Source organism: Balaenoptera borealis (assembly GCF_965194805.1).
Source record: "Balaenoptera borealis genome assembly, chromosome: 3".
In the NCBI taxonomy this organism is placed as follows: domain Eukaryota; kingdom Metazoa; phylum Chordata; class Mammalia; order Artiodactyla; family Balaenopteridae; genus Balaenoptera; species Balaenoptera borealis.
In genome coordinates, this window is record NC_138866.1 from 143,372,499 (window position 1) to 143,399,742 (window position 27,244).

At 43.5% G+C, this 27,244-nt stretch overlaps 1 protein-coding gene across 13 annotated transcripts in view; it reads left to right on the forward strand.

Annotated features, from left to right (window-relative positions):
* AKAP13 (A-kinase anchoring protein 13) overlaps positions 1–27,244 on the forward strand; it is a 343,304-nt gene that overhangs the window by 307,126 nt on the left and 8,934 nt on the right. For 10 of the 13 annotated variants that reach the window (XM_082388883.1, XM_082388891.1, XM_082388889.1 and 7 more), the window contains 16 exons: positions 1,157–1,224; positions 3,396–3,462; positions 6,902–7,037; positions 8,433–8,545; positions 9,129–9,281; positions 9,903–10,153; positions 12,464–12,589; positions 12,706–12,823; positions 13,485–13,733; positions 16,892–16,968; positions 17,501–17,682; positions 17,803–17,885; positions 20,534–20,728; positions 23,860–24,021; positions 24,453–24,523; positions 24,994–25,038. In XM_082388883.1, coding sequence (XP_082245009.1) covers positions 1,157–1,224; positions 3,396–3,462; positions 6,902–7,037; positions 8,433–8,545; positions 9,129–9,281; positions 9,903–10,153; positions 12,464–12,589; positions 12,706–12,823; positions 13,485–13,733; positions 16,892–16,968; positions 17,501–17,682; positions 17,803–17,885; positions 20,534–20,728; positions 23,860–24,021; positions 24,453–24,523; positions 24,994–25,038 — 2,096 coding nt within the window. The remainder of the gene's footprint in view (positions 1–1,156; positions 1,225–3,395; positions 3,463–6,901; positions 7,038–8,432; positions 8,546–9,128; positions 9,282–9,902; positions 10,154–12,463; positions 12,590–12,705; positions 12,824–13,484; positions 13,734–16,891; positions 16,969–17,500; positions 17,683–17,802; positions 17,886–20,533; positions 20,729–23,859; positions 24,022–24,452; positions 24,524–24,993; positions 25,039–27,244) is intronic. The other 3 variants (XM_082388890.1, XM_082388892.1, XM_082388888.1) reach the window with 2 other exon arrangements.

Sequence of the window (27,244 nt, forward strand, 5' to 3'; positions counted from 1 at the left end):
AAGATTATCCAACGCATTGTGACTGGTGGTGTTAGGGAAGAGACCTGTGAACCGAGTAGGCATTGAGGAAGGAATGGGAAAAAGCCTCTGGGGTCTGGGGTTCTGGCAGTCTCCATTCTAGTATCCTCATAATCCGTACGTGGGAACCAGGAGAGCATCCTGGCCCATGATTCGTGGGTTAGCATAGGCAGGACCCGTGGTGCTTCCTGACTCAGCGTGTGAAGCGTTGCCTGCTGGGTGGTATCTGTTGATTTTCTCAGGCAGTCCTTCCCTGGAGAGATGCTCGTCATGGGGTGTCCCCACAGACAGCTCTCTTATTTGTTTTACTTCACCTCTGGCCTCCTGGTGCAGTTCTGTTTTATGACTTTATGGCAGCAGTACACGCTGATGATGACCCTTGTGAGGCACAGAGGGAGGGGTTTTTACATCAGTGGCCCTTGTGGGCCAAGGAGTGAGAAATAAGAGTTGAAATAAAATCGTGTCCTTGGAGGATTATGGGCCGTGCTTCATCTTGTGGGAAATCTCTGTTCATCATTCAGGAAGTCTCCCACTTTCTCTTGAGTCAGGGCTCCCAGAGGTGCTTTAGGGTGGTTCTGATGACCTTTCTCCTGCGGCTCTTGACTCACTCGGGGTGTTGCAAAAAGTTCAGGGTAGTTAGGTTTCCAAGTCAAAGGACATCAACAGGTAGATTTTCAGATTCACATTCCACCTTTGACACAGCCATACAGATTTCACAGCCCCTGTTAAGGGGCTGTATTTATGTGTTATTTGTGGGTGTTATTAAACGTATATGTAAATGTCTATATGTATATGTAAATGTATATCATTTATGTATTATTTGTGACTTAGACTTAACATATTGACGGCAGATGCTTTCAGTTTTAGTTTTGTAGCCTCTCAGCTTCCTGCCCGAGAAGTTTCAGATTTCTAGTTTTTATTAATCGGAAATCACATCTGCTCTTGTTTCTCCTCCTCCAAATGGCATCGCATGCCTGCTTCCTAGAAGAGGGCTGCAATCTGTAATTTCGGCTAGTCCCATTCTGACGTGTGAGTGACTTCACCTGGCAGTCTGTCGGTTGCTGTGGCAGTGGAAAATCAGTCTGGGGGATCTGTTTGCTGTGTATTAATGTCACCTGGGGTTTTGCTCTCTTTTCAGATTGTAGTGCTTTTGTCCACAAAGGCTGTAGAGAAAGTCTGGCCTCCTGTGCAAAGGTCAAAATGAAGGTAAGACATTTTTGGCTAAACCAATAAAATCTTCAGAGTTGGGAGATTTGGGGTTGTAGTTTTTGTTTATTTTCATCATTTGGTACCTACTTTGAGACTAAAATAACCAAAAATGATTTTTCTCTTCTTAACACACTCGGGAATTTGTGGCTTTTGGAAGGGAAAATGCTTTCAGAACTTCTCCATGTTAAATGCACATTTCTCTGTGATTTTAATCTGTGTCGCCGTTGAAGTGGTTTTCTGCTTAACTGTGTCTGCAGACCTACTCTGCCTTTCACACGCCTGGCTTCCTTCTTCAGGACCATGAGGGCAGCAGGTGGAAATCAGGGGCTCTGACACGCTGATGGGCTGGGGAGTGTCAGGGTTAAACGGGCCTGTCTGGCAGCACTTTCCTCCACAGGCTCGTGTGGATCACATGACAGGAGCAGGAAGTGTATGATGGTACATGCTCTGAGTATGCAGCTGTGTGATAACAGGCACTGCATATCAGAGCCCTTAAAGAAAGAGTACGGGGCTGGGGGCAGATGGGCGTTTAGGTGGCCTGTGTGGTTTTCAGTGTCGTAGTCACTCATAAATGTCTTTGTTCCTTGTCAGAAGAGTGCTCTCCAGCTCCGTCTACACAAATGCTCAGCATGCGGTGTGCTTCCAGTAACCAAACGCATTTATCTAGTGCAGTGGCCTCAAACTGGAGTGTGCATTAGAATCACCTCGGGGGCTTGTTATAAGATGACACTGGGCCCCACTCCCAGAGTTTCCGATTTGGCGGGTGGGGAGGGGCCAGGAACTTGCCTTTCTAATAAGTTCCCAGGTGATGCCAATGCTGCTAGTCCGAGGACCACACTTTGAGAAGCACTGAACTAGTGTAAAGATGACAGACTTCTGTACCCCAGGTCTTATTCGGTCCATGGGCATAAATCTTGTTTGGCTCATGGAGTAATTTTTTTTTAATTTGAGTTAGTGTATTTATTGAAAAATCGTATTTCACACCAATTTGGATTTCTGATTTCTCCTGAGGAAATAAATGGAAGATCTCACAGCCCTGGTATTTCCCCTTACCCAGCATTCCCAATTCCCACCTTGCTCTTTTTCTTTTTTTCCATAGTACTTATCACCTTCTTAGGGTCTGTTTAACACACTGTATTTATTATATTACATTTACTTTTTATGATCTGTACCTTCCCCCCACTAGACTGTAAGCACCAAACTTGCCACGCAGCCTGAAGTCAGGAGTGTTTGATCCATTAATAGCTCCTAAGCATGTAGAACAGCATCTGGCCTGTAGTTCCTTCAATGTTGGAGAGGTGGGTGGTGGGTGATAATCTACTGGGGCTGAGTGGCTGCTGCCCCCTCTAGACAAGATGTACAAGCCCCAGACTGCCACTACCCCCTCCTCCAACTCGCCTCTGTCCTTTGTTACCTGCCTGACCCCACAGGCATTTGAGTTTGTGATCTCTGGTAAGACTGCCGTTACTGTGAATGTGCTACAGAGAAGGAGAATGATAGGGATACAGCATATCCCATAGAAGAGAATGTAACCTGAAAGGGGGAGTTCCATTTTAAATGGACCCTTTTTCACTAATGATTTATCTCAGACTAATTGCTTCAGTCTGTAATTTCTCACACAGTGTCTCTGTTCCATGCTACAACAAAAGTCTTAAAATTAGCACTTTGCCTAAGAATTATTTAACACCTTATAAATGCGAGCCACTGGAGAAATAGAAACAAAAAGGGCACAGATGCCGCTCTTAAGGAACCAGCATTCTGGTGGGGAAGATGGACAAGCAGGCGATGACCATAAATAAGGAAAAAACTGGGCGGGGGCGCGTGCAGGATTCTAAGGGGTGCCAGTCGCTGCCTCGGGTGAGGAGAAGAAAGAAGCTAACAGATGGCTCTGCCAAGGAGGGATTATCTTGAAGTAGAAGAATGCCGTGCCTGTGAAGGTGAAAAGAGCATTCCAGGCAGAAGGGACAGCATTTGCAGGATCAGAGTGCTTGGCGGGTCCAGAGGAGAGCCGGAGTGGGTGGCTGTCGCTAGGGCTAGGATGCTGAGGACCGTCGGCAGGAACAGAGCGGGAAGGTAGGAGCAGCTGGCTTCCTGCTCTAGGCCTCTTGAAACTTGACAGAAGATAAACTGTAAATGCAGCGCTCACTCAGACTTTCTTTTCCTTTCAGCAGCCCAAAGGGAGCCTTCAAGCGCACGACACATCTTCGCTGCCCACAGTCATTATGAGAAACAAGTGTAAGTAGCTCAGCCCACCTCTCGTGATTCCTTTTCGCCTCTCTGGTTCAGGACTTACCCATACTTCTGTAGTATTTATTTGTTATTCTTAAGCAAGATTTGAATACCTATTTTGAATACTTAGAGAAGGTTGCAGTTTCATTGACCAAAAGCTTAACATTCTACCATCAAACTCTCTGGAAGGTTCTAGAATAGTGTGTGTCTTAGCTTAAAAGGCAGCACCTTAGCCCTGTGTGTCTTGAAATTTCTCTTACATGAGTCGACAGTGAAACTTGCTTTTAGCAGCGTTACAGTTGCGTCAGATGAGATCTTGCTTATTAAACTTCTTGACAAACTGTGAAGTTATGAAAATAGTTCTTTTTTTCCCAAGGACTTCAGTGGCACACAAATTGGGTAAATCACACCTCTCCCATTCACATCAACCTGTCTTCTCCAGTCTGTGCAAAGCTTCACTTTGGTTTTACTTAATATTTTCCCCTTTTCATTCTTCATTCCCTATCTCATTCCTTTCCCCTCTTCAGCACGCACTGCAGTATATTTAATGTAAACCTCTCTAATCTGCCGTATCTTTAGACATATGTGTACCTCTGGAAATGTCTCTTGTGATTTTGTGCATTCAATTTAAATTAGATGATATGACTTGCTTATCCATTCTGCCGGGGTTTTTTCCACTCAATATGGTTTTGAGATCTATGCGTGTTACTATATGTAAGCTATTGTTTCAGATCGCTGTATGGTGTTCTTTCATAAATATATACCACATTTTAATTATCAGTTCCCCCAAAGATGGTTGTCTGAGTTGTTTCCAACTCCTGCCATAAAGATGCAGTCATGAATATCACCTAAATTTGCTCTGTGGGAACCCATGTGAAACTTACATTCAGGCCGTGTTTTTCAAAATGTAGATCCTGGATCAATTAGAAGTGCCAATTCTTGGGCCCTACCCAGACCTACTACATCAGAGATTCCAGAGGCGGAGCTCAGTGATCTGTGTCTTAGTAGATGCTGCAGGTGATGGTGATGCACACACTCGAGCTTGAGGACCACTGCTCTGTGCCCCACTGCTCTGTGCCCCACTGCTCTGCGTGCTTCCAGATGGCTCCGGAATGGCTGTAGAGACTGTGCCACCAGGAGGGTGTGGAGTCCCTTTAGAGAGAAGTCCAGTTATTGCCCATCTTTGCATGTAGATTCCTAGAAGAAAAGTTGTGCCAGACTGTCACCCACTTTAACCAATGATCCAACCCATTCCAACACCTTTTACAAGTCTAATCTTCCTTAAACTTTTGTTCTGTGACATTATCCCTTATTTCAGAAACCATTTTTTTCTTTCAAATCAGATAAAATAGCATTTTTCCAAAAAATACCTATTATGTCTGACCCCCACATGTATTCTTATTCCTGTTTTACCCGTTTTATTCCTGAGGTAACGTAGCGGTAAGAGTACAGATTGTGGATTCAAGTTGTATGGGTTTGAGTCCCAGCATCCCACTTAACAGCCGCGTAACCTCGGACATTTACTAAATCCCCTATACCTCGTTTTCCTCCTCTGTGAAAAGATGGTAATAGTATTAGCAGGTGGTCATCGGGTTTAAGTGAGATCACACCAATGAAGTACTTGGTGGTAGGCCTCCTTCAGTGTTTGCTTCACCGCTACCATCACCATCACAAATAAGGATGCTGAGGCTCAGAGAGTAGTTAGCAACTTCCCTGAGTGGAGTGGATTGGCTTCAACAAGGGAAAGTTGTTTTCACCCCGCTATGCTGCCTTTTAGATGCAGGTTGTTCTTTCAGATTTTCAGGGCTCTGCATGACATGACTTCGTTCTGCTTCTCCAGCCGTTTCACTGATCCCTTATATACACCACTCTACTTACTTCCTCTTCTGCTTGTTACCTCCCTTTCACATTAATAGAGTGTTTCTGCCTTCCTTCATACGGTTCTCTTCTTCAGAATGTCCTCTTTTTCTGTTGACTTACCCACATCCTACTGTTCTTCAAGAACCGGTGTTTCTTCCTCCATCAGATTTTATCTGCTCAGCAGCTTCCCTTCTGAGACACTGAGGATGTGCTCCAGGCTCTTGAACACTTGAGCATGTTCTCTTCCCTGCCAGTTGCCCTTCTTCCCTGTTGGTGTGGGACCCACATCTCCTAGTTTCCTGTGTGCTTCCTGCAGGAAGGGTCTGGTCGTGTTGTAGGGTAGCATGTTTCTGGTGTTTATTATATCACCACCTTCTAAATCGAATTTGAATTGGAAATTAATGGTTTTATTAATTGTATTAAGTCAGAAACATCCTGTAATACTGTGAAGCCGTAACAGCTGCCCCAGTCTTACTTCCTTCAGCTCCTCATGCTCCTGGGGATGGACAGATAATGCAGCAGTTTAGTTAGCTACCAAGGAAAAATAATTTGTTACCCAGATGGCAGTGTGACGACTTTAGCATGAAATTAGAGCCCCAGTTTCCTCTTTGGTCAAGTTCAAGAGAAATATGCAGTATGAGGACAAATTAGCTATGTGACATCAAACACATGTTGCATTTTCCTCATCTGTAAATTAAAGGAATTGGTCAAAACCTGTGTTCTCAGACATTGTACAGAAGGATCGCTTGGGGAGCTGGTAAACGTGTAGACTCCCAGGTCCCACCCGCACAGAACAAGGAGGGCTGGGAATTTGCATATCTAACCAGCCCCTCACACGTTTCTTGGTAGGTCCTCCCAAAGAACACCAGCCTCAGTTACCTCTGAGGCTCCTTTTATCCTTAAAACTCTTTCGGTCTCCTTTTCTCTTACTTTGAATTAGTTTAAATTTTTAAATATATGATACTTTCACACGATTCTTTATCCTCGTCGCCTCATTTCCATCACACCCCACGGGTAAACCACTTTTCTTAGTTTTATATTTATCTTCCTTAAGTTTCTTTATTAAAATAAAGCAAATACCAATTTGGATTATTAATTACGTTTTTAAAACATAAAAGGTGGTCTGTTGCGCACTTTATTCTGCACCTTGATTTTTTTCCCCCTTAATATGTTATCTGCAGATCTGTGTCAGTTCATGGAGAGAGTCCTCATTTTTTTTTTAAAGCTTCATAGTATTCACATGTAGGCTGTACCATGATTTATTAACTGATCTTCTTTTGATACTCATTTTGCTTTTACCAAACTTTGCATTGAATAACTTTGGACATATGTCATTTCAAATATAAACAAGTAAATCTTGTAGAATAAACATATCCTAAATGGAATTACTGGATCAAAGATATAGGCATTTACAATTTCAACAGCTAATGCCAAGTTGTCTTGCATAGAGTGTTTGTGCCTATTTACACTCCCAGGGTAAATCTCTTTTAAAGCAGTTTGCTTCTATTTGGCATTCATCCGGTGAGTCAGTGCTGGTGGGCATGTGTCGGTGATACTTCATTTGGTGTCCTTTCATTCTTTACAGCCTCCCAGCCCAAGGAGCGCCCTCGGTCCGCAGTCCTCCTGGCTGATGAAACCACTGCCGCCCCCATGTTTGTTAACAGACGGTCCCAGCAGAGTGTGTCGCTCTCCAAAAGTGTCTCCATTCAGAACATTGCTGGGTGAGTGGGGATGTAAAGCTAGCATGGTTGACATCTAGGTGACAGAGCATAATAATGTATACCATTTGACAAAAAGATTGTTTTAGAAAGAAATGTATAACGTAATGGGTTAGTGCTACAGATGAGTGGGGTGAGGATTACACTTTGATGCACCGTCACGATCGCCATTTTGTAGCAAGGATCCCCTTTAAACACCATTTTTAGGCCAGTTGTCCTCTGCTTTTATACATGATCAGCCCTGCTTTTAAAGAACCTGCCTTCTAAAATGATGATTTTCAGATCAAAATAAGAAGTGGGAATAGGAAAAAAGATTTAATTCTGAATGTTTGGTTTCAATCACTTGTATTTTCATATGTCACACTTTTCTGTTGGTCAGATGAACCTGGGGGGAGGGGGTAGCTTTTTTTTTTTTTTTTAAACTCGCCTCTTGACTCTTAAGTCATGGGAGTGAATAATGGGCTGGGTACTACAGTAGGTTCCCCGTCCCTCATCTGCACTGAGTTCCTTTTGTGGTCCCTCCAGAAGTTGCTGTGGCCCCTGATTGTTCAGGCCTCGGCTGTCTGTGGTTAGCACAGGGCCGATTATGATGTTGCTGGCTGTTTGGGGTAAGATGCCTGCCTTCCCATCCAGTAAAGAAGTCATCTCAAATGTAGGACTCAAAACATCTCTTGCAGCTCTCTTAACCTAGGCTGGAGGAAAATTCCCAACTGAAGGATGCAAATCTCCTTTTGTCTGTGTTTCCTAACCTCTGTGCTGGCTACTGTTTCCCCCTCCTTAAAAAAAAAAAGTTTCAGGTATTTTTATATTGTTTTGTCTTTCTGTTGTAATTAACCAAAGGCTTTCTTTTCAAAGTTCTTATGTTATCCAAATGAGTTTATATTATGACTTCTAAAAGTTGGCCTTTAAATAAAATTTAGTTTTAAATGACTCTGGCTTACTTTTGCGTTGTACCACAAACATCTACTGGGTGCCTAATGTGCTAGCTGGTGAGTTGGGGTCAAGAAAAGTTCAAAGAATATGGTTTAATATAAGTGCTTGGTCTATAGTTATTTAGGGAACACAGGGAAAAAGTGTAGTGGTTAGACATGAGTTTCAAACAAAAATTTCTTATATAATGTGTATGCAGTTTGAAGGAGGAGCATTCTCCTTGCTACCTATCGTTTAAAAAAACCCAAGGCTCAAAAAGTTCATGCTTGCAGTGATGTTAAATGCCTCCAACCTTCCTTAATAGTTTGTGTTGCATATTGCTGGGTACCTGGCATAAGTAATTTGTCTTCCATCATTGTAGTACTTGCAGCCAGCTGTCATTTTATAATTTTTCAGATCTTCACTTAAGACCGGAAACTATGGCTTCTCAGAATGTATCTGACAGTATGTGTTTCCTTTTGCCCCCAGAGTTGGCAATGATGAGAACATATCAAACACCTGGAAATTCCTGTCTCATTCAACAGACTCACTAAATAAAATCAGCAAGGTCAATGAGTCAACAGAGTCCCTTACTGATGAGGGTAAGCAGAAGCCACGGCGTGTATTGTGTGCGTCTGCAGAGACTTTGTGCCATCTCCTAGAATGCAAGCACTAACGCATCTCCTGCCTCTTCCTTACTCCTGTGAAACTTCTCTAAACTGTCTGTAAAGCATCACATGCTTTAAAATGAGTGGTAAACCCACTTATCCTGTTGTTAGATGGTTGTCCACTGAAGAATGTCATTGATTTTAATGTGGTCAGACTCTGGTACAAACGCTTCTTCTTCCCCTAGACTTTCGTACACATTCAGTTCTAGCTCTTTTGGCACAGTTGTAAGCCTACTCTCTTAAACAAGTAAAGTCACCAGGACCCTGATCATGTCTTAATCATCTTTGATTTATGTGACGTTTATCACCCTTAACCGAAGTCTTGAATATATAGAGTATGTCACTCCGGAACAGAAAATGATCTTTTCTAATAGAATATATATTCTATGAATGTCCCTGTGTTAGTGTAGAGTGTTTATGTCTCATGAAATTATCACCCTGAGGAACGTCCAGCAGAGGTTTTTTTTTAGAGGTCACAGACGCAGGATCCTGATACTGATTTTTTTTGTATTTTGAGGAGTAGGTACAGACATGAATGAAGGGCAGCTAATGGGAGACTTTGAGCTTGAGTCCAAACAGCTGGAAGCAGAGTCCTGGAGTCAGATAGTGGACAGCAAGTTTCTGAAACAGCAAAAGAAAGATGTGGTCAAACGGCAAGAAGTGATTTATGGTGAGACTCTTCAATGTGCTGTGCTAATATTTGATTTGCATTGTCTGGCATTGTTTATTAGGGGATTTATTGGGCTATGTCAAGTCAATTTTCAAGTATGTAGCATCTCAGATTTTCTTTTGAAAACTTTGAGGTATAAAGACATCTTATTTCTATCCTTTTCTCTCTCTGTAAAATTATATTCTTTACTTTTATTGGACATTTTATTTAATATGAGTGCTTATTTATGCGATAGTCCTAAAAAGAGATCTCTTGTGACAGTACAGTTTAATTCCTCAGCTACAGTAGAAACTAGACTAAACACAAGTCATTTCTGGGAAATAGGAACGTAGTAAATTATGAAAGGTCTTGAATCCCAATGAAGACCACTTTGGAAACCACCACTTAAGAGTGATGGAATCCAGTACACCTGTCAGAAAATAGTGTGAGGTCCCATGAAAAAATCGAGGAATAGGATGAAAACACTTTAGGGAAAAGACAGCTGTTGACTCAGTTTTAAAGTTTAAATTGGGCCGTAAATAGCCTTAAGACAAAATTGGGCTCTTAGTAGCAGCAGACACACTTTGCAGGAGAATCCTCGAGGAGAGCATTCCTGACCACTGAGCCTTGTCCCTCCCCCAGAGCTGATGCAGACGGAGTTCCACCACCTCCGCACACTCAAGATCATGAGCGACGTGTACAGCCGGGGCATGACGGCTGACCTGCTCTTCGAGCAGCAGATGGTGGAGAAGCTCTTCCCCTGTTTGGATGAGCTGATCAGTATCCACAGCCAGTTCTTACAGAGGATCCTGGAGCGGAAGAAGGACTCTCTGGTGGATAAAAGTGAAAAGAACTTTCTCATCAAGAGGATTGGGGATGTGCTTGTGCACCAGGTGAGCAGCGGGAGGGCCCCTGGTGCCTCTCATACGCACTGGGGGCCCCGTAGCCGTGCGTTCACATCCTGGCTGTCCTGCTCACGATCTCTGTGAGCTTACGCAAGTGATTGCATCGCTCCGACCCTCAGTTTCTTTTTCTGTAATTGAGGACAGTAGATTTTCTCTTTTAATGCTATTTTAAAATTTAAAAGATAATGTATATATAAAGTACCCAGCATACATGGTAGACATGCAGTAAAAGCCAGTTTTTCTTCCTCAGAGTCTGTACCAACATCAGAGATACTATAGTTTAAGAGATCAAAAAATATTTGTTGGAAGTCTCAACTTCAACCTGTGACTCAAATCAAAAGGCTCATTTATCTAAAAACCACCTGAGACTAAAAACTTGACTAAGAAACCATCTGTAAAATAATTCATAAAATATTTCTTGCTAATATTTTCGTCAAGGTGTGGTATGGTTTCAATCCTATGTCAAAAGCAATTTAGCTAAAAATTGTTTTGATACTTTCAGATGTATGTGTCATAAGCAGTTTCTAAATGTTTCTTTTTTAAAACATTCTTTTTGAAAGAAGAATAATGCTAGTATAACCTTTATAGGCAGAGGGGCATTGCATCACATCTGACTAGCTCTTTCTCACCGGCAAGTCTCTGCCTCATTGTGGAAGCAGAGGCTTACTTGCTGGAACATTTGCCTGAGAATTGGAAATATTGTCCTTTCGTTGTATTCTTGAGTCTGTACCCCTCGCCCTATTAATTCATTGGTGCCTTCATTCATTCATTTTTCAAGTATTTACTGGGGATTTACTCAGTACCATGTGGAACCACAAAGGTAAATATAGTGTAGACCTCTGCTTCATGGAATTCATGTTCTAGGAGTGAAGGATAGGCATGTCGTGAAGTAAATGCAGATGCAGTGTAGTGAATGCGTTCACACTGGTGGTCAGGGCCTCAAAGTGGGCACGATCAGCTCTGCAAGTGAGGACCCTTCCTCCCCAAACATCCCCCTCCTGCCATTTTCCATGTTTCTCCCTCTGCCCCTCCTCCCCACCCTCAGACCTGCACTGGTACTTCCTCTGACCTTGTAGCTCCTTGTATTTGTGCATGTCCTCTAGTAAGATGTTAGCCCCGTGGTGTCCATTTGTTGGTTCTGAGCGCCAGTGCTAGAATCACCCTTTTAGAGCACTTGCTTTGTGATGGGAGCCGATCACTTAAAAATCTCTCTGCCTCAGCTTCTCTGTTGGTAAAGGGGAAAAGGAAAGGCTACCCTGAACGTTTTTTCAAGTTTTGGGGTAAGGATCAAGTTGTGTTGCCTCCAGAGATTGTTAGTCCAGCGGGAATTGATGCTTAGCACGTGTCTTGTGGACCACATACAGAAACTCAGCGGGTACCCCACAGTGAACGTAGCTTCAGATGAACCGTTGAGATTGCACACGCTTGGGAATGATGTAAGGGCCATGCAGAATTGTTAGGCCTGCTGGCCTGAGGTAAGTAGGATAAACAGATTCCCTAGGTAATGACGGCCGTTTCTGATGTCTTTCTAACTTAGCAGGATGACTTTTTTGAGACTGCTACCTCATGAAAGACTTCTAGTGAGTCTCTCTGTTTTATTACTGGGTTATGACAAATGGGAGTTAAAACACATCTTGCATTTCTTATGTGCACAGTACATAGATATTTCTGTGTTTATTGTTTTTTAAATATATGTAACAGCTTTATTGAAATATAATTCATATGCCATGTGATCCACCCATTTGAAGCACACAGTCCAGTGGTTTTCAGTATATCCGTGGAGTTGTGCAGCCATCACCACGGTCAGTTGTAGAACATTTTTATCATCATCACCCCCACCAATTTCCCCAGCCCTAGGCAACCACTAATCTGCTTTCTCTGTGGCTTTGCCTATTCTGCACATTTTATATAAATGGAATAAAGCAATATGTTGTCCTTTGTGATTGGCTTTTTTCATTCATACGTTATCCATTTATCCTCTGATGAACACTTGGGTTATTTCCACTCTGGGGCTGTTGTGAATAATGCTGCTATGAACATTCGTATACAGGTTTTTGTGTGGACATATGTTTTTATGTCTAGGAGTGGAATTGCTGGCTCATATAGTAACTCTATATTTAACTTTTTGAGGAACTGTTTTCCAAAGCTCCTGTACCATTTTAATCTTTTAATCTTTGGGGGGAAGTTATGAGGAAGCTCTCTTGGGTTTCACAAGTAGACTGGAAACTTTGGACAAAATGATAATAGGAGTTTAGCACCCTGAGTTATGGCATAACTTCTGTTCTCTTTCCTCTGCAGTTTTCAGGAGAGAACGCAAAACGCTTAAAGAAGACATACGGCAAGTTTTGTGGGCAGCACAACCAGTCTGTAAACTACTTCAAAGACCTCTATACCAAGGATAAGCGTTTTCAGGCCTTTGTGAAGGTATTGATGTGAAACGGTGGGGATTTCCATGTTGTCCAGAGCATTGTGTCACTGTCAGTTTTAGCTCGAGCCTTCTCCCTTGGGTAGTTCCTGACACTTGGTTTACTTCCTTGCAGAAGAAGATGAGCAGCTCGGTCGTACGGAGGCTTGGAATCCCAGAGTGTGTATTGCTTGTAACCCAGCGGATCACCAAATACCCGGTTTTGTTCCAAAGAATATTGCAATGTACCAAAGGTGCGTCTCTCTCTGGACTCAGTCTTGTTTGCCAGTGGACTGTTGCGGTCTGTCCAACAGCACCGGAGACCCCGTAGAAGAACTCTTTTACGTCGAGAAGGTCTAAAAGAGAGCCTGTGTTTTATCTTAAAAACAGTTTTCTTGAGTGAAAACATAAAGTGTGATATCAGCAGACTTAGGGTGAATGAGAACAAGAAGGGAAGGAACCACTTAGTGATCCCAACGAGAGTTCAGTGACCTGAGCAACTTGTCACTTGTCCCTAGACTGGGAGATGATTCCCACCTGCAAGTGCTAGAATCACCGCTGTTTCTCGTTTAATCACGACTTAGTAGTTTCTCTCTCAGCTAATCCTGCTCCTAGGCAGGTATGTTAAGGATTAGGTAAAACAAAGACATAAATAAAAAACTCGTTGCTCCTCTCCCTCCCTAAGAATGTTGGGTTCCTTCCACTTTAGAACACGGCACATAATTGCATGTCATCTGTATCATTGAAACATCTAACTTGATTTAAACTCTGACAGAGCCAGGGGTAGGCACGTGCCCTTCGACGTGTTGGCTTCGCTCTGCCGGCGTGCCCACAGAGGGAAGACGGTGATGTGGAGCAAGAAGGCAGGGTCCCCCTCCTTCTGCCCAGTAGAGACAGTTATTCTTTCCTTCTCAGACAGTGAAGTGGAGCAGGAAGATCTAGCTCAGTCCCTGGGCCTGGTGAAGGATGTGATTGGAGCTGTGGACAGCAAAGTGGCAAGTTATGAAAAGAAGGTCCGTCTCAATGAGATTTATACAAAGACAGATAGCAAGTCGATCATGAGAATGAAGAGTGGTCAGATGTTTGCCAAGGAGGATCTGAAGCGGAAGAAGCTCGTGCGGGATGGGAGCGTGTTTCTGAAGAGCACAACAGGGAGGTTGAAAGGTGAGGCTCGCTCTCGTCTAAGAGTCTAAGTGTGTGCCAGAGGGCAGCGGGCAGGATCCAGATGTCACCAGGTTGTTCCCAGGGACCCATGTCCAGACATCACACAGGAGCAGCAGTCATTTAATTGATCTTAATCTTGTGTCCGAAAAGACTGGTTTGAGACGGCTTACAAAACCATATAGAATACAGTAAGAGAACGAGGAAATGATGCAGTCAGGGGAAATGAAAAACAAAAAAATTTTTTTTAAAGAACAAAGCAAAGGGTAAGATTCATACAAAAAAGCAAGGTGTTTTGGAAGACATATTTTCCCTATGAAAGAGGGGCAACAAATTTGGGGTCAGGGTCTCTGGCAAAACAATTGCTAGGAGGGAAATACCATCAGCTGCACAATTCATAGATTCTCTGAGATTAAAAATACATCACTCGTTCCTAAGAGACGGCAGAGGAATTTTCAACTCCTGAGACCTTAGAGAAACGAAAGTTTAACTCACAGCAACTAGATTTATGATTAGACTTGGTTTTTCATCTTTTATCTTTCTCTAAGCAAAAGAGATCATAAAAGGTACTCATTTTCTGTTTGATTTTAGTTTTTACCTTTTAAATGATCAGCCCCATCAAGTGAAGGAAGTTAGGAGGTTTGTTCATTCATCTGTACATCTGGTTGGTTGGTTTGTTTTTAATAATTGTTTTCATCAAACCTGTATCCTCTGGGCCTATATGGTAACTCTCACCTCACCAGTGGCCTTGAGTATACCCAGCCCACCTCCCTGGCCTCGGTGAGCTGAGCACACAAAGCAGCCCAGTGCCGTCAGCCCCGCTGGCATAAAACTCAGGGGAGTGAAATGTGTGCTTCTGTCGTCGCCGAGGTATAAGTAATGCTATAGGTAGCTGCTCTCGGAGAATTCCCAGGAGTCCTTAGCTAGGGTCTCACCGTGCTCAGACCACAGAGTAAAGAAGTCCCAGGCATTCAGCTGCTCTCAAAGGTGAATGTCGCAGGACACCCTGCATAGAAGTTGGGCTCGGAATGAAGAGACTTGTGAAGAGGCTCTCACTCTGCAGTGTGATGGCTGCTAGAATAGAGAGGCGTGAACTGAGGACAGGAGGAGGGAGCCAGGCAGAAGGGAGGAGGACGCCTGGAAGCGTGGAGCTGAAGGGTCTGGCCCGTCGGGAGGGGTGGGCAGGCGGGGTCTCTGGCAGCAGAGTGAGGCAGGAAATACGGCTGAAGAATCGGCCGGGGACCAGGTTGGGGTGGGTGCGTGCTCCGGACCAGGGGGCTGGCAGGGATGCTGGTGATGGGAGTGAGCGAAGGATGGGCTCAGAATGGAGGGTTTGAGCAGGAAAGGGGTGAGTTAGAGTGTGTGTAGTTCAGCTGCTGGGGGCAGGGTAGAGGACAGCAGGGATGCGGAGGTACCAGTGACCGAGACGAGGGCGGTCACTGTTGCAGGGATCCGGGAAGGGCTCCCCTGGGCAGGGTCATCTCAGAGAGAAGAAATACCCCTTCCTGCCACCAGCCAGCTGTGCCTCTCACTGCTCCATGATGAACTTGAACTGTGCGATCCCTGCAGCTCCTTCCTTCCAGCCCTGGTGCTCTATGATGTCCTGAGACCACAGTTGAGGGCTCTGGCCTCACCGCCACTGTGAGGCCGTGTCGGAGGCAGCCTGGTGGTAGAGAAGCACCTGCCCGCTCTTGTAAGGATGGATTTCCTAGAGTTGCTGCCAGTGCTGTATTTTCTTTACACAGCAGTTTATTTATTCATTCCCGAAATAAAAACTGATAGATTCCAGCTGTTGGAATAATGTTGCGGTCAAAGCAATGGCAGAACGATAGGTTTTCTGGCCTAAAATGTCTCCAGTGGAGATAAGAGTTTGGTGTTTAGTCATTTTCACCCCCAAGTGAAAATGACTTGTGCCAAGAACAGCCAGTCCTGTGTTGGGTAACCCTTGAAAGGGATGGGATTGTTTTTCTCTGATCTACTGACGCTGTGATCACGTAAACTTCAGGATTCCATAAAGTTGAAACTTATGTTTTAGAGCTCTTTTTTTTTTTTTTTTTTTTTTTTGGCAGACACCTGAACGATTTAAAAGTAAAGTTTAAAAAAAAAAAAACTTGTCAAAACTAATGGTAGTGCATGGAAAATTACTGTGGTCTAAGCTGAAAAACTAGACCACCCTAGGAATCAGACACCCTTGCTTCTGTTTTCCTCATAGCTTTGCAATGAATTACACAGGGCACCCCAGTTTTGGCAGTAGTGGTAGAAAAGGCCAAGAGGGTCCTGACCACCCAGGAGGCGGCTGCATAAGTCAGCCCGTTGTTTTCCCAAAGATTTGTAGGCTCCCCTTTCCAGAGTAAAGGTGGTACAGAGGGACCTGTTAGGTCTCAGTAGACGGCTCACCTCCAGGGAGGTCCCACTTTGTCCTTAAGGGAATAATGGGAAATGTCACTTCATACTCCTAGAGGATTAGAGCAAGAGTTTGTGGCATTCTTTTGATTCCTGGATCCAACTAGAGATGTTAATTTGGCTTTTGTTTTTTCTTAATTGAGAAGAAGAGAAGGCTGTTTCCACGGTGCAGAAGGGTTGAGGTTGACTGTGCTGTGTTGGAGCTGGGAGCGGAGCCACTGTACTCCGTGTACCTGTGACGGCAGCGGGTGTTGTCTAGCCATCCGTGTCCTCTAGGACGTGTGGATGAAGCCTGCCTTTCATTAGACTGAGATATTCTTGTACATCACCTTCTGGCAGCCTTCCTGTCTGCTGTCCCACGCCTTCTTCCCATTACTATGATCAGAAGTTGAGAAATACTATGACCTGAGTATTATGACCTGTAGAATGTGTTGCTATTTAGCATCTGTTAAAGTCCTGCTTTCCAGCTTTACTCTTAAAGTATTTATTCTTAAAAATCTTGCCTTTGGGATATATCTTTCCAGCACTGAGTGCTTAAACCTTCCCAAGACAAGGCTTTGGTGAGAAATCCCATTTTAAAATGCCTCTAAAAATCTAATGATCAGATCTGGACCCTGCAGAAATGTCAAACCCTTGCCTTGGAGGAGTGTAATAATGTGCTGTGCGGGTGTGTTGCTGAGTTTTCCTTTAATGAAGTGCCCTGAAGGTGCTTCACCGTTCAGTGGTCATTGTTCTCTCTTCCCTTCCCCCCTCTACAGAGGTTCAAGCGGTCCTGCTTACTGACATTTTAGTTTTCCTTCAAGAAAAAGACCAGAAATACATCTTTGCGTCATTGGTAAGCTGAATTGTTTGTCTCTGCTGTTTGTAATTAATAGTATTCAAACCCATGACAGTAGGTGGTGAGTGTTAACACTGTATTACTGCTCTCCCACCTTCTTAAAATTGGCTCAGGACAAATGCCTCCGAGTCATTTCTTACATACCCTTGCAATTTTCTGCCCACCTCCCTCCCCACCAATTATTTTTCTGTTCCCTCATAATCCTTTTGAGAGCCTTTGGCATTTGATCTAAAAAGAAATCTGTCACTGGAGTATGTCTCACACATTACGTATTACAAATCTTGCCAATTTATAACATTGCCAACCAGATTCTGTGACGAACCGGAAAGGACTCATCGTGCAGAAAACAGGACTCGCACCTTGATAACCTTAAATTTTAGTTTCCTTTTTGGAAATCTTTTTCTGTTGGATAAAATGTGAGTGAGCCGTATGCTTTTAAAAGGCATCTAGTCTTACCTTAGATGGAGGTTGTCTTAAGAGCTAGAATGTTGTATCCATGTCTTATATCTGCGCTCTCCCCATTTTCCAGGACCAGAAGTCAACGGTGATCTCTCTAAAGAAGCTGATTGTAAGAGAGGTAGCACACGAGGAGAAAGGTTTATTCCTAATCAGTATGGGGATGAAAGATCCAGAGATGGTGGAAGTCCACGCCAGCTCCAAAGAGGAGCGGAACAGCTGGATTCAGATCATCCAGGACACGATCAGCACCCTGTGAGTCACACACCCTGGCCCACCCCTGCCTCCTGGCACCTCTGTGGTTTCATAATGGTTGGGCCGCCATCAGACTAATTGACATCTTCAGAATGTGCTGTTTTGTTGTGGTTGTGTTAGGAACAGAGATGAAGATGAAGGAATTCCTAGTGAGAATGAGGAAGAAAAGAAGATGTTGGACACCAAAGCTCGGGAGTTAAAAGGTAAAGCTGGGTGGAAGCAGTCTGAGGCCCTGTCTGGGGGCATCTGCAGTCCCGTAGGGTCCCCGCTGCTCCTCCATCCCAGAGCCGTCCCGGCAGGCATGTGAACCGGGGACGGGCATAGCTCCTAACAAAAGAGAAACCAAATCTGAGCTGGCACAGGTCCCGGTGAACAATGGCTGTAGGAATGTGTCTGATACTAGATCGAGGGGATGTTGGGTCTCTCGTCTCGGTATCAGTGTCCTTGGACCCTGGTGACAGTCTTTGTACTTTGTCACAGAAGAATCTGCCAGAATTCATGGTCACATCTAAGATTAAAACAAGGAGAGAAAGGTACTTGCGGGAAAGAATTTTCCAGTTAATCCATTTATCGGTTACCCCCGCCACTGTGCCCTGCGTTCCAGATCCGTCATGAGGTGGTCTGGGGAGAAGTGTACTATGGGTTATGTTTGGCCACTATCTGTCGAGGCCCTACTGTTTCATGTGGTCTTCTTGGCATCCCTGCAAGACCTGTATTGTAATCCCCACTGTGTAGGTGAGAAAGCTGAGGCCCATGAAGGCCAAGCAACCCAGGGTCACACACACGCACAGTTCATGGCAGAGCCAGGGCTGTGCTCCCTGTCTGCTCACCTGCAGGGCGCAGTGCTCGTGCCCCTTTGCCGGTGCTTGCTGAGTGTTCTGAAGTAAATACGTGTTGTGCTTTGGGTAGAAGTAAGGCCCAGAGTCAAGTAAATATAGGCACCCAAGGAGTTTACTTATTACTTCATTCTGTTTCAATGGGGAGAAAAAAAAAGAAGAGATGGACAGATTTAGACTGGAGCCAGTATCACATTTTTTAATCTCTGCCTGTGATTAGGATGGCAGAGATAAGAACTGCCTTCTTTTCACATGTATGAAGCACCTGGCCAGGCATAACGCTAGGTGCTAGGGATGCAACAATTCCTAAAACACTGTCCCTGCCATCGGGAAACCCACACTCTGGCAAGGGAGATCTACATAAATGACAGGCCACCTAGACCACAGGCACATATAAAGTGTGTAGGACCCACGAATCCTGCCTGTGGTGAGTCTCCCAGAGAAGATGACACATGAGCTACATCTGAAAAAAATTACCTCACCAGATGAAAAATAGGTGAAAAGTGAAAAAGGACTTGACATGTCTGCCAAGGAATGAAGGTTTGGTATGTCTGGAGAGTCAGGGCTCAGTGATGGGAGATTAAGCCAGGAAGCCACCACATCTTGAAAGGCAACAAGGGAAAGATACAATTTCTTTAGTAAAATTTAAACTTAAATTTTTTTTAATTGGTATTGACACCAGTTGGGAGAATTGCTTGGGGGGCTGGGGGAGCCCACTGGGAGTGGAAAAGCCAGTTGGGGGACTCTTGGGATAAGTTTGGTGAGAAATGGGCTGGAGTGGGGATGGACGGAGTAAGAAATAAGGAACCACTGTGGGTGGTGGGACAGAGTGAGGGGACAAAACCGCTCCCAGATTTCCAGCTGGGTAACTGGGGGATGACAATGTTGTTGCCTGAGGAAGAGGCCACAGGCTACAGGGAGGAGGCGGGGTGGCAAGAAGGGAGAACAGAGGTTTCTGACCTGCGGAGAACAAGGCGTCTAGGTGGAGAGGGCCGCCTGACAGTGGGACTCAGCAGTCTGGTGCTCAAAACGTGGGTAGGATTTGGGGTGCCTTTTGTGAGTTATCAGCACGTAAGAGGTAATTGAAGCCATGGGAGTGACTGAGGTCCCCGAGAGGAAAGCATGTAAAGTATAGAAAGGAGTCTAGGATGGAACCCGGGGCTGGGGGGTGGGGGGAGCCCAGATATTCATTCATGGCAGGTGGCAGGTCTGGTCTGTAAAGTGCTGGAGTAAGAGTGGTAGGAAGAGAACCAGCAGTGTCCTCAAAAGCGGATGGGGAGGGAAACAGTTTTATTTTATTTTATTATTTTATTCATTCATTCATTCATTTTGGGCTGCCTTGGGTCTTCGTTGCTGTACGCAGGCTTTCTCTAGTTGCACCTAGTGGGGCCTTCTCATTGCAGTGGCTTCTCTTGTTGCGGAGTACGGGCTCTAGGCGTGCGCAGGCTTCAGTAGTTGTGGCTCGCAGGCTGTAGAGCGCAGGCTCAGTAGTTGTGGCACACGGGCTTAGTTGCTCCGCGGCATGTGGGATCTTCCCAGAACAGGGCTCGAAGCCGTGTCCCCTGCATTGGCAGGCGGATTCTTAACCACTGCGCCACCAGGGAAGTCCGGGAAACAGTTTTAAATGGGGGAAGTCATCCATGCTGGAAAAGATGAAATGAAAGACTTCACTGGATTCAGTAGTGAAGGGTAACCTTGGAAAGAGCAGATGCAGAGTGATGGGCAGGAGCCAGAGAAGAGTGTGTGGGTTGAGAAATAAACAGGAGGCAGGAGAATGGAACAGAGTGCAAGTTCGTTATGTCAGAAATTCTAGTATTTGCCTAGAAAGACCCGGGATAGTTTTCCAGGTAGACATTACAGGTCAAAAGCTTGATACTGCCTTCATGATGAAAAAGAAAGTGGGGAAGCTGTGTTCCTTGTGGTTCCAGGCGTTACCACAAGGTGGTGCTCATGTCTTAGTCATCTCATCATAGTGAACAGTCAAGTCACCAGATCTCTTCTCTGTGCACCTGCAGAACAACTTCAACAAAAGGACCAGCAGATCCTACTCTTACTGGAAGAGAAGGAGATGATTTTCCGGGACATGACTGAGTGCAGCACTCCCTTGCCAGAGGATTGCTCCCCAACTCAAAGCTCTAGAATCCTCTTCCGATCCAACACAGAAGAGGCTCTCAAAGGAGGGCCTTTAATGAAAAGTGCAATAAATGAGGGTAATTTACATTCAGCATTGCCCCCCTCTTTGTCTCCTCCCACAGTGGTTTACACACTATTATTATCTACCAGTTCATACTTTTTTATTGTAAAATAAATCACAAATACAGAAAACAACGCAATACATATTTCGCTTTAGTAAATTATTATCAGGTGGGCATCTTTGTAACTACTACCCGGGTCAAGAAACCCCTAAAAGCCCTTCCACATGTCCTGTCCCCATCAGAGCTCTCTCCCTCCCTCCTGAAAGGAACAGGTATATTGTGACTTTTATAGTAATCACTTAGGTTTCTTTATGGTTTTATGGCCAAGTGCCTGTTCATAGACCCTGTGGTTCAGCTGTATTCATGGTTTTTGATATGCCTTTTAGGATTCTTTATTTACAGTCCCCCACCCACCCCACCATCCCTTTCTTTTCCACACAATTTATCCTTGAGCTTTGACCTATGGGTTTCTCTTTTTGGGTTTTATTCACACAGGGGTTCTGTTCTTCTGCCCTCCGTTTCCTTCAGATCCTCTGCTGGACTCGGAGGCTCAGTTGCTCAGACATAATCCCTTTGGCAAGCTGTGTTACCGTAGTGTTGTGCTCTTTCATCTGGGGACACAAAATGTCCAGTTGTCTTCTTTATTTTGTAACATATAGGAAAAACAAGATAAAAGGATAAATGCTTGATTTCCACCCCCCCCCCCCATTATTTACCAGTTTTCAAAGTAGTGAATTGATTTATGGTCATTCTCTGAAAGTGACCAGTACTTTTAACATACTATTATAGACCCATGAATTAAATATGTCTGATGCGCTTCAAGTCATTGCAGTTCTTATCCTTATTAAAAGTTAAAAAGGTCCTCTCTTTGCCAAGGGGCACCTCTTTGTGGGGCCTCTGAGTCCTTTTGGCGTGACCCCAGCAGTCTTTGAGAGCTGCTTTGCTATTTGCTATGTTAAGATGTTCCAGGCTCATCTTGTTTTCTGCCCATACCTGGAATTAGCCATCTTTCTGAGAAGCTCTGGTTTCTTTTAGTGGGAAATGATGTTTCAAGACCACTGTCTAGGCGCTAGGGGTGGTTATTGCTGCTGGGGTTTTCATTGTTACTAGGTTGGGCCTTTTCAGTGGGCCGCTTTGGGGGAAATATACTTGTGTGTGTGCGTGAGGGGATGGGGTGATGAATTCACACTGATACATATTTAATTCAAATTGTGGACTACAGGGCTTAATCTCTTCTATATTACATCTGTATCTCTTTTCTTCCACATTGTGAGTCCTCATTCTCAAGGATACATCGTAGAAATAAAATATCCTATATTTACCCTAACATACACATCAGAATAACAATACTAAAACTACTGTCACTGAATATGACTCTTTTATGCTATCCCCATTCCCTCCCCCCTTTTTTATTTACCAGCTGTACTCTGTCTATACTGTCAGCTTACAACCACTGTATACGGCACTCTCCCCTTTTCAGACCCGACCTGTAGTCTTCATTCTGCAAGAACCACCACCAGTTTTTATCAGTGTCTCTCCAGTCATTTTGGATGTCTAAAGCTTATTCTTTAGTAGATGTCTCAGGAAAGGTTCACGAGGATAATATACCGAGTCCTTGCATATTGGTAATAATTTGTGCCCTTTATACTTGAAAATCTGTTCTGCTGGATATAAAATCCTTGGTTCACGTTTTCTTCCTCTGAGTATCTTAATTCTCGAATATGTTATTTATTTTTTTCTGACGTAAAGCATTGCTGGCAGAGTCTGATGGTAATTTGATTTTCCCCATGTAAGTCGCATGCTCTTTGCCTAGACGCCCAAAGGATTTTTTTCCCCTAAATCGGAGTAGTTTTACTAGAATATACCTTGGTGTTGGTTATTCTGGAATGATGTTCTGGGGTTCACAGTGTTCTATTTTGATATATAGTTTCAGATTTTTCAGATTTCAGAGATGTATTCTTATATTATAGTTGTTAGTATTTTTCCTGCACCCTTGCTTTGATTTTCTTCTTCAGGAACTCCCGCTATCCATACGTTGGATCATCTTTGCCTGTCTTCAATACTACTTGCTTTCCCATAGTACTTTTTACAGCTTCATCTTTTTAATGTTTAAATATCCTTTCACCATCTATTATCTTAAGTCATTTTCTTTTGGGTTTATTTGCTCTCATATTCTAGTTCAGTTTTCATATCTTAAAGGGATACCTTTTTTCCTTTCATTTCCACTTGAGTTTTGCCACCTCCTTTCTGTGTTTTCTGATTCTGACTTAGGTTCTTTCATGTCTTGTGTCATTTTCTTTATTTTATTAGCTCACTTATTTTATGGACATGTCCCTCTGATGTGCTTTTATTATATGTAGGGAAGTTATGCCCCTTGTTCTTTCTCTCTCTCTGCCTTTTCTTAACTTTGTGTGGGATTTGACTTTGATGTTTTTCTGTTGCTCATTTTTGCGTGAAATACATTTCCTAAATTTTTAGGCTCAGATAGCTTGTTTCACTTCATCGGACTCTTGTCCGATGTCTTGTTTTCATGTAGTGTTTTTAGAAAATAACAATGGCTTGTCTTAGGAGATTCCCTGCCTCTGTTTCCTCCCTTATTCCATCTGGACCTTCTTTTTCCTTTATCTCTGTTGCTTCTCTCCTGCTCAATTTTCATTCCACTTTCAGCACTTTATCCTTTCTGTGGGACACTGCTGCTCTAGAAGAGAACCCTAGCTGGTTGGATTTGAGAATTCAGATGCATAGACTGCTCTAGCCCCTTGACCACCCTATGGGAGGGGCAAAAAGCCTGCCAGTTTGAACTGCAGTTCTCAAATTGGCTCACCTTACTTCCTAGGGAATTCCTTTTGGCTGCTTTGGATCTGACTCCAAGAGCCGTGCTCCTTCCAGTAAATTACTCTGCCTTCCCTGTACCCTTTTAAATCTCCTAGGTCTCATGTGAATAAGGCTGAAGAGTTAATCTCTGCATTTCCAGTAGAATCCAACGCATGTATCCTGAGCTGAGAGCTTTCTCTGAGCAAAGGAAGTCACGTAGTCACTTTGGAATTTTCTGTTCATCTTCCCTGTACATATAGTGTATTACCATGAGATTTTCTTTTTCCCATTGAAAGAGGAGATGTCAGTTTTGCATGTTTCCTTTCTTGCAGTGGAGATCCTTCAGGGTTTGGTGAGTGGAAGCCTGGGAGGCACACTTGGGCAGGCTGTCAGCAGCCCTGTTGAACAAGAAGGCATGGTAGGCCCCGTTTCCTTGCCCCGGAGAGCAGAGACCTTTGGAGGATTTGACAGCCATCAGATGAATGCTTCAAAAGGTCAGTGGTTTTGAACTCATGCGTTCTTATGGGCAATCCTTAACTATCACAACTAAAAGTGATCTGTACTCTGGTAGCTCTATCTCCTCTGTCCCAATCAGTCAGTAAATGTTTTAGTCAGACCCTAATGAGTATCTAGCTGCTAAAACACTCAGGAACCTCTATGAATGTCATGTTCATTTTGAGTAATATAAGAGGTTTTCCTGAGATCTCAGCTAAGCTATAGCCAAAGGGGGGTAATAACACTTGTTTTTCCTTTCTGCTTCTAGTTCTTCTGCATCAGTAAAATTATTAATAATCAATCACTTAGCTGCCATTGGCATTAATAGGATTCAGAAATATTCTATCCCTAAGCTATGTATATAATGTTTCCTAGGCTAATCTGTTTTACAACTGCAAAAAAAAAAAAAAAACCTTGTTTGTTTGTTTAGGAGGTGAGAAGGAAGAGGGAGATGATGGTCAAGATCTTAGGAGGACAGAATCGGATAGTGGTCTGAAAAAGGTATTTCTTTCTAAAATACACTCCCTAAGTCCTCCCTGGCACTTCCTCTAAATTCATAGTCTTTGAAATTAGCCTACTTTGATTTTGTTTTGGATGCCCAATTTGCCGTTTTTATTTCCTGTTTTATCTTAAGAGGAAAGCACGTTTTTAAGCAAACAGTACAATTCAGAGCCCCACGTTCTTGGCCGTTGGGCCTGTCTCCAGACACCGTGTCTACGTGCACAGCTCTGCCGCGGCCGTGGCTGGACCAGTTTCATTAAGAGGCTCGTTTATATGCACACACCCACCTGAACTCTTTGCAAGGCTTCAGTAACAGTTCGGCCTCAGATCTTCACTGCCCTGCAGTGAGAAGCTACTGTAGAAAAGAACGAAAACGGGAAGTCACAGCATAACTCAGACACACGCTGAATATCATTTTTGCCTCAGAGTCTTCGTTGTTTTTAAATGCACTTTTTTTGTTTGTTTTATAGGGTGGAAATGCTAACCTGGTATTTATGCTTAAAAGAAACAGTGAGGTGAGAACATTATGAGCTATTTAAAAGAATATGATTTTGTTATAATTGCTAGGTTAGGAATACTCATTTCTGTTTTGCCATGATGAACAAGCTTGGCTCCGGGCTGATCTGTGCGGTTGTGTTTCCTTTCCCTGGCCCCAGGGCCTCGTCTTGCCCTTTTGCCAGAGTAGTGCCTCCGCTTCTCTGTCCTTGAGAAGCCCCTTGCTTTCTCTAAACTTGGGCCATGAAGCTCCCATGGTGATTTCTTTCCATCGACGCACACTGAGTAGAATTTGTAGCCACCTTTGCTGTAACACAAGCCTGGCACCAAAAGCCACAGTCTGGAACGTGGCAAATTAACTTGTGGGTAATTTTGCATAATAATGTCTTATCCTGCAAATCAGCTTGAGTTTTCTTCTTCGAGCACTGCTTTTCACTCTGTGTGTGTCACTCTAAAAGTAGCCTTCTCGTCTCCTAGCTAGAGATCAGGTCCCCATGCAAGTCTTTCACCTGCCTTCCGCTGAGTTCTGCTGACCCTGCAGGATAACCCACGTCTTTCACTGTTTCCCCATCTCCTTGGGTCCCTCTTAGGAAATCCTCCCCAGGGTTACTACCGTCTCCAAACCTAGTTGACTCCAAGCGTGTGACTGTGTCAGCAGGCTGGAATTGGACCCAGGACAGTGGGGTGCTAGGGTGTACCTCTCAGGGTGTTCTCTGTGTTTCTTCCTGCTTTTAATAGAATATACCTTAAGTCCCTGAGGAGCTTTCTTTTGAAATTTCAGATTAAGGAAATCTTTCCTTTTTTCCCTAAAACACAAAAGGGTGTTGTCTTCTGTTTGTTGGCATGTTAGTCTACACGCTGACATCGTAACCCCCTTCAGGGTGTCCATCCTTGAATGAAGTAAACCTGCTCCCACACAGGCTGTTGTGCTCTGGTGCTGCTTAAAAAGTAGCCCTTGGTTGATTTTTTCACCTGGCAACTTTCCCCTCATATTTAGTGAGAAGAGTCAGATAAGAGACAGTACAAGACCCAGTGGTTTTCAGGCATTCCAGCATGGATTATACACTGCGGATGCTCAGCCAGAGTCAGCTGGTCTGCTGTGACTTTTCCCTCTCTCTGTTAATTAAGAATAAACTTAAACGAGGGGTAAATCGTATTCTCAGAAGAGCTAAGCCTGATAATTAAGTTTTTGTGTTTTAAATATTATAAAAGGAATACATGTTTGTGGTAGAAGATTTGGAAAACATCCAATAATGTAAAAGAGGAAAAAAATAAGTAAACATAGTACCACTGAGAAATAGCTACTATTAAATGTTTGGTGTTCATATTTCCAGCCTTTTCTTATACAGGACGTGTATTTTATGTGTGAGTGTGAATTGCATAAACATAGTTTTATGCAATTTGTTTCACTACTCCCTGGAGCTTCATATCCTCCTTTTTTTCCTCTTAACACACCAGAAGCATTTTCCCCAGGGCATATTCATACAAAACATGCTAATTAACAGCTGCATATTATTATGTTATGTGCCATAATTTATTTAATCTTTCCAGTGGTTCTTTCTCTACTTTTTTTCTTTTTAAATGATGCAGCCAAGAGCATCTTCATACTTTTTTTTGCACAGCTCTGATTATTTCCTCAGCATGTCATCCGCTCTCTAGAAAGGTTATACAGCGTTTATCCCTGTCAGTACAAGAGTATCCATTCTCATCATACTTTCACCAACACTGGGAATTATTTTTTAATTGACATTTTGTTGATAAGTTCAAGTGGTTATTTCTTTATTTTTGCATTTTTCTGATTTCAAATAAGGTTGAATCCTCTTTAATATGTTATATAATTGGCCATTTGTATTTCTTCTTTTGTAAATTGCTGGTTTATGTTCTGTGCCTGTTTTTCTACTAGAATATTCATTATTTTATTGATCTACGAGATCCTTTTTTAAATTAAAGTGGTTTTTTTTGCTTTGTTCTGGTCACTGTTTCCTTTGCCTTTTTATTATACATTTTTACATAGTAAAAGTTGAAATTGTGTGTGTGTGTGTGTGTGTGTGTGTGTGTGTGTGTGGTTTCTTCCATTGTTTCCGTCTCTGAAAAGCCTTCCCTGTTTCAAGATCAGAAAACATTCTCACATTTTCTTACAGCTCTTTTACAGTTCTTTTCTACACTTAACATTTCAATCCATTTGAATGTTTTTTCTGTGGATCCCAACTTAATTTCTTCCAAAGA